General features: G+C 39.0%; 1 protein-coding gene across 1 annotated transcript in view; it reads left to right on the top strand.

Annotated features, from left to right (window-relative positions):
• The window catches only part of immp1l (inner mitochondrial membrane peptidase subunit 1), a 45,337-nt gene that overhangs the window by 11,953 nt on the left and 17,643 nt on the right, over positions 1-15,741 (top strand). The window contains exons 2-4 of the mRNA XM_061964240.1: positions 11,114-11,224; positions 11,297-11,385; positions 12,768-12,894. Coding sequence (XP_061820224.1) covers positions 11,120-11,224; positions 11,297-11,385; positions 12,768-12,894 — 321 coding nt within the window. The 5' untranslated portion in view covers positions 11,114-11,119. The remainder of the gene's footprint in view (positions 1-11,113; positions 11,225-11,296; positions 11,386-12,767; positions 12,895-15,741) is intronic.

Raw genomic sequence — 15,741 nt, forward strand, 5'->3', positions numbered from 1 at the left:
ACCTAATAGATAGATTACTCAATTATTGAAATACGCAATAGCTGCAGCCCTACTGTAATAATTCACTAACCGTGTTACAAAAAAAAGTCAGTTTGGCTAATACATAATGTTGGCTATCGGCGACAACAATTCAAACTTATTAAATCAAAAATATTGAAATTCAATGATTTAGTCAGTGCATTTGCAAACAGCTAAAAGTATGCACAAAGCAACCTATACCTGCTACACAAGAATATACAACAATTCTTCCTAACAAAAGAGGAGAAATATAACCCGAGGGAAATATTTCACTTAAAACATTTGTATGCATGTACAACACTTAATATTTGTATGCTCGTACAACTCTTAAAGCATCAAGTATATCAGTATGTGCATTAAATTATGGAAAGGCAAAGGTGTCAAACAATGTACTAATACGATCTAGTTTAAGAAAATGTTCAAACTCAAAAGTACAAAGTGTAAATAAATAAGAAGGATCCTGATAAACATCTTGAACCTTATCAACAAATGTAATCATGTTATCACATTATGTGAATCACAACTTACTTAACTATTTATCCATGAGAACTTTATTAATTATTTAGTTATTTAATCTGTTAAAATTTAAGCACAACAAAAGTGTTAGGAAGTGCTACGAAAGGGGTTAGGATTCAATAAGCTCTGCTTTTTCCCACTTTGTTTTGGACATATATATATGGAAACTGTAATATGTGATATACCATATTGCAACTGTATGCATGTTCGACACTGTTGATTTTTTCAGGAAATGTCCATAAAAACAATTCTTCTCATCTACATACTTCTGCAAATAGTGTTACCACATATTCTGCGATGTCTCAGTAACTTAATTCTGATTACATTCAATCCTATTTTGACTGTTTTTTATCCCCGCGCTTCCCTGCATGGTGATGTAAGTACTGTAGTTTAATTGTCTGAAAATACAACTACTTTTTTCCAAGTGTCTTTGGTACATGCACGTTTGTGTTTTTGTTAGGGTTATCCAGGAGCTGTATCTGATTGCGCTATATAATGGCAGCAGTCATAACATGTCAGACATTTCCTGGTTTTACTGTTTTAGTTTCTTCACTCTATCTTTGCCATTTGCCACAAGTTTTTGTGTCTGAGTAGGGGTGGATGCAAGATTATAATCAACATGCACCATATTTGTTTTTGTTGCCATGGAAGAAAAGTAATATTCCAAGCACGAAAGAACAATATGCACAGGATGGTTATCTCCTTATTCAGTTCTAAGCGTTTATACTATTCAAATAGCTTTAGTTAGAGCCTCTGATTTTGATAAAATTGCAATCATGTTTAATATGTATCTGGAATTATTTGATGAAATCAAATTTGAAAGAGAAGGACATCCCCTAAAGAAAAATCCAACATTTTTGTTGTGGTTGTCTGTCATTTACTGGGGTTAAAAAATAGTCGTCTTTGTCAGCAGCAGGTCAAAGCAAAACACAAACGCCTTTGTCAATGTGATCTAACACTAGATAAGATCTCTCAACTCTCTCAGCACCAGGCCAGCACCACATATACATTTGCGCTCAGTACAATAAGGCTTAGTGACCACTTTTCCATTCAGTATTATTGGCTGGGGACTCTGTCAAACCTCACTTCCTTTCAGTCCATAGCAGTTGTATTCATATCACCTGGAGATTATTTGCTCTGGCTTGACCCCATTGATTGTGGGTCCAGTCGGCTCGCTAAATAGTAGTCACACTCAGCTGTTTCATGGCTGTGTTGCCATCAGCAACAATGAAAAGAGCAATATGGAGATAAGTTCCTTCCATTAAACCCACAAATAGAAGGCATATCTTGAAGTGGTGGGGGTTAGACATACAACTCTACGACTGAGACTTTTGCATATGTCACTCCCCATCCAGCCAGGTGTCTCTGTCTAAACCAGCAGGATTAACTCTGATTGCACTGATAGTTGAAACAGACACTCCTTCATAGTCAAACCACCTCCCTTTTATTGTTCACATTAAAATCAAATTAAGCTTTGCGCAACAGGACTATAGCCCCACCCTTTCTTCTGCCTTCTGCTGCCCAGAGGAAGACATCAGAGGTGGGATTGGTTGCCTCTCTGATGCTGCCTTCTCCTCCACTCTCCCTTCCATCTGTGATCCTCAGGGAGAAGAATATCTGACAAGGGGCTTGTAAGCCTCTTAGCCCCCCTGTTGCCTGCCTCTCTCTCAGCCCATGTTTTCCTAATTTAGTTGTGTAAGGAGTCCACCGTAAGGCCCTTGTGTGCTGTTTGGATTGAGATTGTCTTTGTGGCTCTAATAGACTGGCCATGTATATCAATTATCATTATTCAGCCAATAGCAATTTCTAGTCACTGGGGACCAGTCGCTGCTATTCCGATTTGAGTATTTCCGTATGGTCCTAATAATGTCTGAATAACAATTTTATTTTGCAGTTTTATAAATGGTGATACACTGGAATAAAATAAAAAAAACACTACAAGAATACACAAATAGAACCGCTAATAACTAAAACTTTAAGTAAATAACAACAAATAAATAAAAAGGAAAAAAGTAATATTAAAATATATATTTTTTGTAATTTCTAGAGGAAAAAAAAAAAGAATCTTAGTAATACAATTATAAATAGATAAAATATGTCCTCAATTTCCAAATGCACGCCTTCTTTTTCCCATTGCAAAACATTGTTAATGTAATAGTCATATTTTTGGTAATTGTTTGAGTTTTCAATCTTGGAGAAGCATTTTATATCCTCTGAAATATACAAAGAACAATTACAAATCAGTCGGGATTTATCACTTACTTTTCGATGTCGTAAAGTGATGCATACGCCTGATTTTGCTTTTCGGTCACTTTTGACAGCTGGCTGATCAACATTTATACATTTACATTTTATTCATGTATGTGACATGTGTTCAATCTGCGTCAATGGTGTTTCCTCGCTAAGAGGATCACAGAGTTAAACACACAATGAGGTGTTGCCATCGGCAGCTATTCATTTGGGATCTCCCTCTATTTTCTACACTGTAACACTGTGTTGTGACTGTGGGAGGCCAGCAGCCACAGATGGTTCTGCACAGAGTGCTGTGGTGACTTTCTTTGTTTTCCCTTGAACATGTTTAGCGTGTAATCCTGGATTAGTGGAAAGACTTTGTGTTAATTTACAGCTGTAAATCAGCATTCGATTAATGTCAGAGCTTGCACATGTGCGCCGGGTATTAAGGGGAAAGACATAGTGTTGGCTTTGCTGACTCTGGGGAATCCGAGGTAATAGAGATCCAATCACATGTCTCTGAGGATGTCCACCTCCTGTTATATCCCAAAAGAGCAACTGCAGCTCGTAGGTGATGTTTTTGTGTCTTCACATTCACACCACATGCGAGCACACACGGCACACACTATCAATGACAGAGGGTGCCTCAGAAAACCAGGCGGCTGCATATGGACTCTAGTGATATCAGCCACTGGCCGTGTGATCTTATTATGCAAAGTCTCTTAATCCCCACCTATGCTGAATGCACACTGGAATTGAGGAGGAGTGGTAGTCGGGCGGCAGGGGGTCACACACTGATATGAAGGCAGCTGTACAGGACGCTGTCCACTGTTGAAAAGATTTCTGGTCTCCATCCTAGCAGAAGAAACAGCTCATGTCTTTGCATTACACCAGCACCACGAGGAGTTGAGTGGACAAAGGCAAATTCAGTTGAACATGAGACCTTATTGCCAACTTGTAATTCACATTAACCTTTAGATTACCTACTTTCAAAAACAGGGATGGATATGGTTATTGTCTGACTTGAGAGTGCCAATCCTGTCCTGTTCTTGAATGAACATCAGCACAAAAGAACAACAAGTGCTCCATGACGTAGATTTATATGACTGAGGAACTTTATGAAATGCCTTACGTCACAAAGCAAAATCGATACCAGGCATTGTAAAACCTGGTTTATGCTGCTGCACTGAGGTGCCAGGGTACACTATCCTGGCTCTCACATGGTTCTTCCAAAAAAAATCAAAATCTGCGACATGTCTAGGGGCAGTGATTGGATTGCTTTTAGTGCATTATTTCTTGTGTGTATTCGACTCCTTTAGAGAGCATGAAACACCTACACATTCTCCGATTTTGGATCAACATTTACAATAAAAGTTAGTGTTATAACAAATTATTTACTTACAGCTCTAATAACACTCTCTGTCTCTCTTTAATTGTCATTGTTCACTAGCAACGAAAGAAGCTAATAAACTAAATAGTAGCGTCATCGTTGCTCACTGAGTTGACCCCATAAAACACCACTCTTAGTGTTTTGGCAGAGAATGGCACATCATCGACAAACGGAGAGATAGAAGTAGGAGTCTAGTCATGGCACCTGGTGAGTTTATGAGTCTGGAAATTTCAGACCAGAAAGACTGTCAAATGTGCAAGAGAAACAGACATGGTAGGGATGAAACAATAGGCAGAAGGTTTAATAGTTGGAATGTAGTTGGCATGAATGGGAACACATCGTGTTTTGATGTGTGTGTGTGCGTTTGAAAAGTTGGGGATTGGGGGGAGGGTTTAGTAATGGGATTAAGGGGTAACACCTTTTGGCAAGGCTGCGAGAGCCACCTGACACTCGGTCTGTTGGGAGCCTGGGGACAGAGTGGGGTGGCGGTGGCCGGGCAAAGGAGAAAATGGGGGTCTAATCCGTGTCCATCTTTGGGAAGTCATTCCCAGAGCTCTAAGGATTTGTGGCTTTGGTTTACGCTCTGCTTGCTTTGGTTAATAATACGCTGGGATGGGACGTAGACGGGGGGAACAAGACAGAAGGAGCCGGGGAGATGGAGACAAAAATGTTGTTACTCAGTGGTGGACTAGCAGGATAGCGGCCTGTTCAAAAATTGTTTATAGAGCAGACTGAGCTTTAAGCCAAGCTGCACATATTCTTCTCTAATCATGAACGTGAAGTGTCTTTTGGTGCAGGTGGACTGTGTATGCACTGCGCATGACTTGTGTACTGATAGTCTTTGCCCTCTGTCCACGCAGCACCTTGAGTAAAAGTCAATACGCTAAGTGTGACTAGGATGTTTGCTCACAAGGCGAATATATCTTGTACGTGTTTGGCACTATTTTTCAGGGCACCCTGACGGCTCTTTGTGTTGTCTTTGTGTTTCTATGGTGCTGACAGAAGCTGATAACTGCTCTAATTATTGATGTGCTCTTGTGGTGGAGGCAGTGTGAGCGACAAGCCACAAACAGTGCAGGGCTGCCTTGTGTGTAAGTGTCACAGCTTCTGTGTTTTGTCCATCACCTGAGCGCAATGTGTTGATTGGTCTGTCGTACTCTGGGTCAAAGTTCAAGGCAGTTTTGTGGTGTGAACTGGCTTCAGAGAATGAAACACTAGGGAATGTGCCATCTTAGCCAACTGTGACAACCTTGTCTACACCCTAAAGAAAAATTAAGCTCCAAATAGCTTGTGGTTTTGGAAATTCGACATAAGTCATTGACTTAAGAGCTGTTTACACTACACCGCTTTTTACTGAATACGGATTAAAACAATGTACATAAGACCTGCATGGACAAAGTGATATCACAAACAACAGGCCTGACATGCATAGGGCTGGGTATTGGTAATGACTCCACGATACAATACATACTGAAATACTTGAGTCACGATACGATACAGTATTGTAATATTATGATTTGGTGATTTAGTGTATAATTTAAAATGCAGCCTAAAATATAGGTTGTAGGCCTGGGCAATATGGCCAAATCAAAAAATCACTGATTTTTTCACAAAAAATTTAATTTACGATTTTTTTCCGATTTATTTTAAAGAAACCATTGAATACAAATGACAGAGATAATACATGTTTCTTTTATTCGATCACAATTAGTGGATTGAAATGACATTGCATCTTACTCTTAGCAAAATTCCAATTTGAATAATGATGTTGTTTTTTTAGACCAGGTATAAATTGTAGTTTTTGTGGAATGAACTAAATTAAGAGCTTCCTCTGGGAAGCAATACTTAGGTCTTGAATAGAATACTTCTGTAAACAAAAATAAAGCATTGCACACTGCATGCAAAGAAATAATAATCTCTAACATTGAGATTAATAAAGTGAAAACTTAAAACTTGTGGCTTTAATAAAATACTTATGTAAATAAAATGTTGTCTTATACATTGTATGCAAATAAATAATCAAGTAAAACATTGAGAAAAGGCCCATATGCAACCTGTATCCGAACAGTGCAATTCCCAATTTTTCATATCCGACCCAGGCCTCTTTCGTATGTGGAAATAAATTAGATATACATGCGATGTGTCCTCATTGTGAGCGCTGCCACACTCCTGTCGCATTTATCCGACTTGAACATCATCAAAAACCGATAAGCATCATAATTTTTCGCCAATATAGACGGTTATAGAATAAATAGTTGACAACGGAGCAGAAAAGAGTTGAACATAAAATGCTTTAGGAACTCACGTAAAACTTCCACCAGTCCTGTCTACGACTGCTCGCCCACAGACACGCTCTTCAAGCAGACATTGAAACAAAGTATGTTGTAAAACTGTGAGAGCCAAAATACTTCTCTTCTTCCTTCTTAATCTTCTACGCGCAATAATTTGGTTCACAAAATGTTGACTTTGATTGCACAAAATCCTTGAAATTGCCACCAATGCGCCAGTGCTAATGGTGTGTTCCATTTGTAATGGGAAGTCAGAATTTCCAAGTTCCTCGTCGGAATTTCAACTGGAACGCCTCTAAAGGTCGGATTTCTTACTAAAAAAATCAGAGCATTCTCATCATCCCAGAGTTTGTTATAAAGATGACTGCTCTGGATGTAAACAGTGATATCCGCTTCTAAAATACCCGTTATTCGCACTTCTGATTAGTTGTTGTTGCAGTAAGTCAGCCATATACAATGTATTGTTTTACATTTATATAAGGTAACGTCACTTTAGTTTAAACTACATTTATTTCATGTGGTATATACTCTGTACTTCGCAAGCTATAGGGTCTGTGTTTCCTCTTAATCCACTGTGTTTGAAGGTTGCAGAAAGAGTGCAAATTTTCCCATGAGTTGTTTATAGTCAGAAAAAGCAAGCACAAAAATGGCTTTTGTGGATATGGACATTTTGATTTCAGACATCGTAACTAGAACACTCACACGTCACTCTCAGCTTCGACGTCCAACTTCCGAGGTAAATGGAACGTAGCATGAGACTGATTAGAGCTGAAGCCAATTTTACTTCCGTAAACACTACAGTACGTGCGACGTCATGACGTCATGTCCACAAGCCAGTCAGATTGCATTCACATTAGTAATCACATTTTTTTTGTAATGTGAACAACCTCTAAAAAGATCGGATTTGACAAAAAAATCAGAAATGGACATCCGACCCAGCAGTGTGAAACGTCGCCATTTTTTGAGTAAATCAAGTAGATAAACGCAGGCTTTTCATTCACACATCTTGGTGGTGTGCAGAGTGACTGCTAGTGATCATTCTCCACTGTGCTTCTTTTTTATCATACATGGTATCATCATCAGTGTTCGGAAAATTACTTTTAAAAAGTAATTATAGTTACTTGTTACCAGTGTTGGGTTAGTTACTGAAAAGCAGTAACTAGTTACAGTTACTAGTTACTTCATTTCAAAAGTAACTCAGTTACTAACTCAGTTACTTACACCAAAAAGTAATGCGTTACTGTGAAAAGTAACTATTTAGTTACTTCTTTTTGTCTTTTTTTTTTTTTTTAAAGCTCCCATTAATGCCCTTTTAGCCTTCATTTCAGTACTGTTATTGCACTGGAGAATAATACAATCTGTTGATCAACTTGACATGCATTTGCATCACTGAACTCTGCTAAGCAATGTGGTCTACATACAACACACAAAGACAAAGATATGTTACAAAGACCAATTTGTTTCTGGCCAGAACAAATTGACAAAACTGTTTTAAATAGCTGCAACATAACGTACATACGTAACAAACAGCATAATAACAGCATAGATGTAAACCAAGAAAGGCACACACTACATACACAAAGCCTAACCAGGCATTTTCTTCCTCAAGTAATTCTGATACAAAATCATGTCTGAAGCCCAGAAGACTCTCCACATTTCCCCAGTTTTAGTTTAGAGATAAGGAAAAATTGGCCTGGCCCACTAGGATCCCTCTTTATGTTTGTGAACTTTATAGTCTATACATTTAGAGTGATGTGATAATCAAACACTCTAGAAGTCTAGAATGAAAGAGTATATAAGAGAATTGACAGCAACGTTCCCTCTCAGGAGCGCGCCTGTGCAATTGTGCACTGCTCAAGCGTCCTCTGCGCACGGCAAATCTATGCCACGCACAAAATCAAATAAAAAAATAAGCGCATAACAATTTTCGACACGACACGGACACGACAGAGAAAACCGTTTTCGTCATCATTGTTCAAATATTGTAACGTCTGTCGAGACGCTTTGAGGACATGAATTCCATCCATCACTTTACTGAGCAAAACTCTTTATTGTCGGCCATAAACACATCACCAAAACAGTAGTAAAAAAATGATATCTAGCAAAAGTGGTCATTTTCTGCAGTACAAACCAGACCAAAAGTAACTTTGTTTTATCAACAGCTGCCGCTCGCTCTTTCTCACGTGCGCCAACACTTGCACATATGGCACTGAGCCAGTGATGCGTTTACAGCCACACAAAAAGTCGGACAACTCCAACACCACACATAAAGTGTAATTCCAGGTCGTTACACTATGATTTACCAATCAAATGTGTGCTTATTCTAGTGTCATTTATTAGGAATCTTAATTTATAAATATTAATCATTAAATGCTGTTAGTATATTAAATAAATACTAATAAAAATAATTTTTTTACAAACAGGAAGTTGCAGGAATGTACACATGATCCCCTGCTTACATCTCATTGTGCAACATGTGAATGTTTTAATGGGAACTAAATGCAATGTCTGAAAGGGGTACCAATTATTTCCAAAGCAGGACCTCCACCCAGACAAACAATACAAGTACACAGTTCATGAAAAACAATATTTGTTGTTATTGTCATTGTAAGTGGGCCTAAACACTTATATTAGAAATGGAAATGACTGCTGTTATTTGATTATAATAATAAGAGAATGTTGTCTGTCTATCTGTGTTGGCCCTGTGATGAGGTGGGGACTTGTCCAGGGTGTACCCTGCCTTCCGCCCGAATGCAGCTGAGATAGGCTCCAGCGACCCCGAAAGGGACAAGCGGTAGAAAATGGATGGATGGATGGACATTGAACTTGTTATTTAGTCAGGTTTGGGACAGGTGTGCTGCTGGTGTAGCCACAGTGTGCACGTCTAAAGTTGCTCACATGGGCTCCACTCAATGCTCAGGGACTTTTTGCGTTTGCTCACACACATGAACAATTAGAGGGAACATTGATTGACAGAATGTGTGTACCTTCAGCGGTGAATGATGAGAAGAGGCAGAGTTAATCCTTAAGTGGTGGAGGTGAAGTGGCTTCAGAATCTCTATCTCTCTTTACTAGCTTCGTCGAAGCATGTTGCTTATGTAGCTTGTTTCAGCAGATTTGAATTGCTGTTTTGGGCAGTAGATGGGATCTTTGATCCAAAGCACAATTTACATTTAACTAAAATGTTCTTTTCATTGTGCTCGACAAAAGAAAAGTAGTGAAAATATCTCCATGTTAGCAAACTCGACTTCTGGCTCCGCCATGATCAGACACGCCCCCCCCCCCCCCCTCTCCACACTCACACGCACACACACTCACACAGCACACACACTCACACAGAGCGCATGTCTCTCTCTCTTCTCCGGCTTGACACAAGAAGAATCAGAACGATGACAGAGCAGCGCTCCGATAAAACACACTTTATACTACATAAAAAGTAACGTAAAATAACGCAGTAAAGCATCATGTAGTAACGGTAACTGAGTTACTGAAAATAAAAAATAACGCGTTAGATTACTAGTTACCGCCGAAACTAACGGCGTTACAGTAACGCGTTAGTCCCAACACTGCTTGTTACTTTACCAAAAAAGTTATTGAATTACTGACGTAATTATATTTTAATAAATGTAATTACTAGGAAAGAAATTAAGGTGTAACTTTACAAAAAAAAAACTTCAAATATCTGGCTTATGCATTTGAGAGTGTGTGTACCTTTAAAAGGGGGTGCCTGTTGCCCAGTGATGTGTAACAGAGCAGCATTAGCTCGGTTGTGTTTGTTAGCTTAGCAGTGGCAGTTTTTCTGCAGTTACGGCAGCTCTTTTGAATCTGTTCACTGGATTGGGTTGCCTCTGGTTAATAAAGAGATTGAATGTGCTTCCATGGCTGTCATATCTTCTGATCTACAAAGGGGGTGTTGTTTGGATTGCAAGCTGAAGCTTTTCACTTCAATCATTGATTTGTTCTCTTGTAGTTATTAGTAGTGAGTATGTGTGACGTTGCGTCTTTCTCTTTGATATAAAGTTCATTTTCGTGTTTAGTGATGGTTATTGAGGGTGGTTGCTATACTTAGTAAAATTATATTTCCTGCATTGAACTTGCTGTGCTTCTGTCACTGTCTTGTTTACATAGAACCACATCAAAAGTAGCGCGCTATGTTACACCAGAACAGTATGTCCATATGGACACAATTAATTGGATAAAAAGTCTAATTGTAATAAAAATGCTTTATGTAAACACGGCATTCGGAATATTCTGACCCGATCAAATATGTGCAGATCAAAATTTAAATCCGATCGGGTGGTTTATGCCAATAGTCATGCGGATTGGAGCGCTTGAAAACACTTCTTCCGAAATTCAGTTTGAAATCATCCTTACTGCACATGTCTTTGACGTCCACCATACATTTGTGGTGGAAGGGGAACTAAATGAAATAGTCTCACAATAGAAACAGAATTAAAATTCTGTTACTATTGGCACAAATTGACTTCATTCTTTATTTGAATATAAAGCTCTAGTACACATATGTCAGTAAAATACTGTCGACTTAGTATCTTGTACTGAGGCTCCATTGTATTTGTCATGTCCATAATTCTCAACAACACTGTACAGTCTCAAGTATTTTACAATGAAAAGGGCTATTGAAGAGAATATTAATATATTTGCTCTGTAGGTGGAGATGTTTCGACGTGTTCTCGGGAAGACCTTAGGGTTTGTTGGCTACACCATCCAGTATGGCTGCATTGGACATTGTGCCTTTGAGTACATCGGAGAGATTGTGGTGGTTTGTATAATTGCAGAGTTAACGGCTGATCAAATTTATCCTCAAATTACATTTGCTGTTGTTGTTTTCCAGTGCTCCGGTCCATCAATGGAGCCCACTATAGTGAACAAAGATGTCATTTTCTTGGATCGGATGAGTAGGCATCTTTGCAAAATACAAAAGTGGGTAACAGCTGTATACCAAGCATATTATATATCGTATTTTTCGAACTATAAGGCACACTTAAAATCCTTTCCTTTTCTCAATAATTTACTGTGCACCCTACAATCCCTTGCGCCTAATGTAATGATTCTGGTTGTGCTTAACGACCTTGAAGCAATTTTATTTTGTACATGGTGTAATGATAAGTGTGACCAGTAGATTGCAGTCACAAATAAGAGATACGTGTGGACTGTAGGTTGACGCCTGTTAAATAAATGACGCTAGCAAGCAAGCCCAAAACTTTGATATTTCTTTGAGAACAGAACATTACACACGGCGCTTAAAAATCTGTCAACATGTTTTAGTACAATTTTGGTAAGCTACAAAGCCACACCGTTTGATGGATTGTCGGCACATTACGGCTACCGTAGTCAGACTGCTTCAACATACGGGTATTATTTTGGTGTATGTGTATAAGGACCCCAAAATGGCACCTATTAGGAGACATATCATCTGCCATTTTGTTTCGACCTATTACGCAAAACCAACTTTTCTTATTTATTGGTTCCTGCTGTTGTGTATTTGGGATCTGCAAAAGTCCAGAACATTTGCACGCTTCTGCCATTGTAGTCCGCGCCGTAGTCAATTAGCTCCTAGTTTTTCTTATATCTGTCAATCGACTCGCTATGGAAGCGCTAAAAACTACCGCCGGTACAGCAAAAATGACGGGGAGAAGACACTGTCCAAGTGGAGCCTCGTAAATAAGACTGCTCACAAAAGAGCGCATTCCGAAGAGACGGTCAGAAAGTGGCTTGAAGATGGTCTGTAAAACATCATTTAGGCAACATTTTAACCAAAGAGGTCTACATGTTATATAGATCACAAGGATGTGTTTTGATTGTAGAAAAAAAAAATCATACAAGACCCCTTTAACTGCGCTTTACAATCTGGTGCACCTTATGTTTGAAAATAAACCTGAACAGACCCGCTCAACAGCACTGCGCCTTATAATCCGGTGCGCCCTATGGTCCGAAAAATAAGATGTTGTTCTATATGTCAATCAATCACTCATGTATTTACTTCAAATAAATACAAAACATAATGGACAAGTTTGGTTTTTATGTGAATCAATTTCATTTGAACATTAAGAAATCCAAAATGTTTTAGGTAATTAATTTGTAATATTATTATTCATTATTGACAACTTTTAATAATAACATCAAATGTCATGGCTAATGTTTACATTTTCCGATCTTTGTGACACTTTTATGTTTTTTAGTGCTTTAACTTTTTTTTTAAATCAATATATATATTTGTGTTCTGTTTAAGTTTTTAGATGCACTATGTTTTACATATCACTTAAAAAGTCTGACTCAATAACTGCATGCATGTTTTTTTCCAGGGGTGATATTGTCGTTGCAAAAAGCCTGTTCGACCCCAATATGAATATTTGCAAAAGGGTCATTGGATTGGAAGGTGATAAAGTCTCCACAAGTGGTCCATCAGATCTTTTCAAGACCCACACATTTGTGAGTATATGTAAAGTAAATTTTATATTGTAGTAAACAAGTGATACTTCGGCTTACAAATGCCCCCGCTCCCAGGTTTTTTGGGATATGAGATGTCTCTCAGGTTAATAGGTTGCGAGCAAAAATGTAAGTTATGAGCAACCTCTGAATATCACTGTTACAAAAATCGCTGAAGCCGAATTAGTCAGTAAAGGCTATGATATTAATAACATCTGCAGGTGCGTTAAAACATTATTTTTAACTGCAGACCAGAAGAATATGGTGAAGCTGTTGATTGTGTGTTTGATGGACAAGCAGTTCGCATGAGATGCCATTGAAGACTGCTTTTCGAGGTAAAAACTGTACAATATTACATCAAGTAATTAAACTACTGTAGTTGTTTGTAGTACTTTCTATTGTATGTATTTGAAGTTAGTTTTTCTTATCAAAAATCATGTTCATTGTTAAAATTGTGGATTTTTTTTTTGGGGGGGGTGCTGATTGGGTAATTTTATGTTCATGTTCATTTCAATGGGAAATTTTGATTTGAGATACGAGCATTTATGGTCACTGGCTCCATTACAGAACAGCTCCTCAGACCTCCAAATTCGGGAGTTTGGGGGGGGGGTCATGGGGGAGGAGTATATTTATAGCTAGAATTCACTGAAATTAAAGTATTTCTTATATATATATAGTTGTTCTACAAACCCTGTTTCCATATCAGTTGGGATATTGTGTTAGATGTAAATATAAACGGAATACAATGATTTGCAAATCCTTTTCAACCCATATTCAATTGAATGCACTACAAAGACAAGATATTTGATGTTCAAACTCATAAACTTAATTTTTTTTTTGCAAATAATAATTAACTTAGAATTTCATGGCTGCAACACGTGCCAAAGTAGTTGGGAAAGGGCATGTTCACCATTGTGTTACATCACCTTTTCTTTTAACGACACTCAATAAACGATTGGGAACTGAGGAAACTAATTGTTGAAGCTTTGAAAGTGGAATTATTTCCCATTCTTGTTTTATGTAGAGCTTCAGTCGTTCAACAGTCCGGGGTCTCCGCTGTCGTATTTTACGCTTCATAATGCGCCACACATTTTCGATGGGATACAGGTCTGGACTGCAGGCGGGGCAGGAAAGTACCCGTACTCTTTTTTTACGAAGCCATGCTGTTATAACACGTGCTTAATGTGGCTTGACATTGTCTTGCTGAAATAAGCAGGGGCGTCCATGAAAAAGACGGCGCTTAGATGGCAGCATATGTTGTTCCAAAACCTGTATGTACCTTTCAGCATTAATGGTGCCTTCACAGATGTGTAAGTTACCCATGCCTTGGGCACTAATGCACCCCCATGCCATCACAGATGCTGGCTTTTGAACTTTGCGTCGATTTCAGTCTGGATGGTTCGCTTCCCCTTTGGTCCGGATGACACGATGTCGAATATTTCCAAAAACAATTTGAAATGTGGACTCGTCAGACCACAGAACACTTTTCCACTTTGCATGAGTCCATCTTAGATGATCTTGGGCCCAGAGAAGCCGGCTGCGTTTCTGGATGTAGTTGATAAATGGCTTTCGCTTTGCATAGTAGAGCTTTAACTTGCACTTACAGATGTAGCGACAAACTATATTTAGTGACAGTGGTTTTCTGAAGTGTTCCTGAGCCCATGTGGTGATATCCTTTAGAGATTGATGTCGGTTTTTGATACAGTGCCGTCTGAGGAATCGAAGGTCACGGTCATTCAATGTTGGTTTACGTGGAGTGATTTCTCCAGATTCTCTGAACCTTTTGATGATATTATGGACCGTAGATGTTGAAATCCTTAAATTTCTTGCAATTGCACTTTGAGAAACGTTGTTCTTAAACTGTTTGACTATTTGCTCACGCAGTTGTGGACATAGGGGTGTACCTCGCCCCATCCTTTCTTGTGAAAGACTGAGCATTTTTTGGGAAGCTGTTTTTATACCCAATCATGGCACCCACCTGTTCCCAATTAGCCTGCACACCTGTGGGATGTTGCAAATAAGTGTTTGATGAGCATTCCTCAACTTTATCAGTATTTATTGCCACCTTTCCCAACTTCTTTGTCATGTGTTGCTGGCATCAAATTCTAAAGTTAATGATTATTTTCAAAAAAAAAAAAAGTTTATCAGTTTGAACATCAAATATGTTGTCTTTGTAGCATATTCAACTGAATATGGGTTGAAAATAATTTGCAAATCATTGTATTCCGTTTATATTTACATCAATCAATCAATCAATCAATGTTTATTTATATAGCCCTAAATCACAAGTGTCTCAAAGGGCTGCACAAGCCACGACATCCGCGGTACAGAGCCCACATAAGGGCAAGGAAAAACTCACCCCAGTGGGACGTCGATGTGAATGACTATGAGAAACCTTGGAGAGGACCGCATATGTGACCCCCCCCCCCCCCCCCCCCCCCCTCTAGGGGAGACCGAATGCGTCGGATGTCGAGTGGGTCTGACATAATATTGTGAGAGTCCAGTCCTTAGTGGATCCAACATAATAGTGAGAGTCCAGTCCATAGTGGGTCAGCAGGAAACCATCCCGAGTGGAGACGGGTCAGCAGCGCAGAGATGTTCCCAACTGATGCACAGGCGAGCGGTCCACCGACTCTGGACAGCCAGCACTTCATCCATGGCCACCGGACCTGTGTGTCTCCCCCTCCACAAAGGATAGGGGGGAGCAGAGGAGAAAAGAAAAGAAACGGCAGATCAACTGGTCTAAAAAAGGGGGGCTATTTAAAGGCTAGAGTATACAAATGAGTTTTAAGATGGGACTTAAATGCTTCTACTGAGGTAGCATCTCTAACTGTTACCGGGAGGGCATTC

Source organism: Nerophis lumbriciformis, linkage group LG06 (assembly GCF_033978685.3).
Source record: "Nerophis lumbriciformis linkage group LG06, RoL_Nlum_v2.1, whole genome shotgun sequence".
Taxonomy (NCBI): Eukaryota; Metazoa; Chordata; class Actinopteri; order Syngnathiformes; family Syngnathidae; genus Nerophis; species Nerophis lumbriciformis.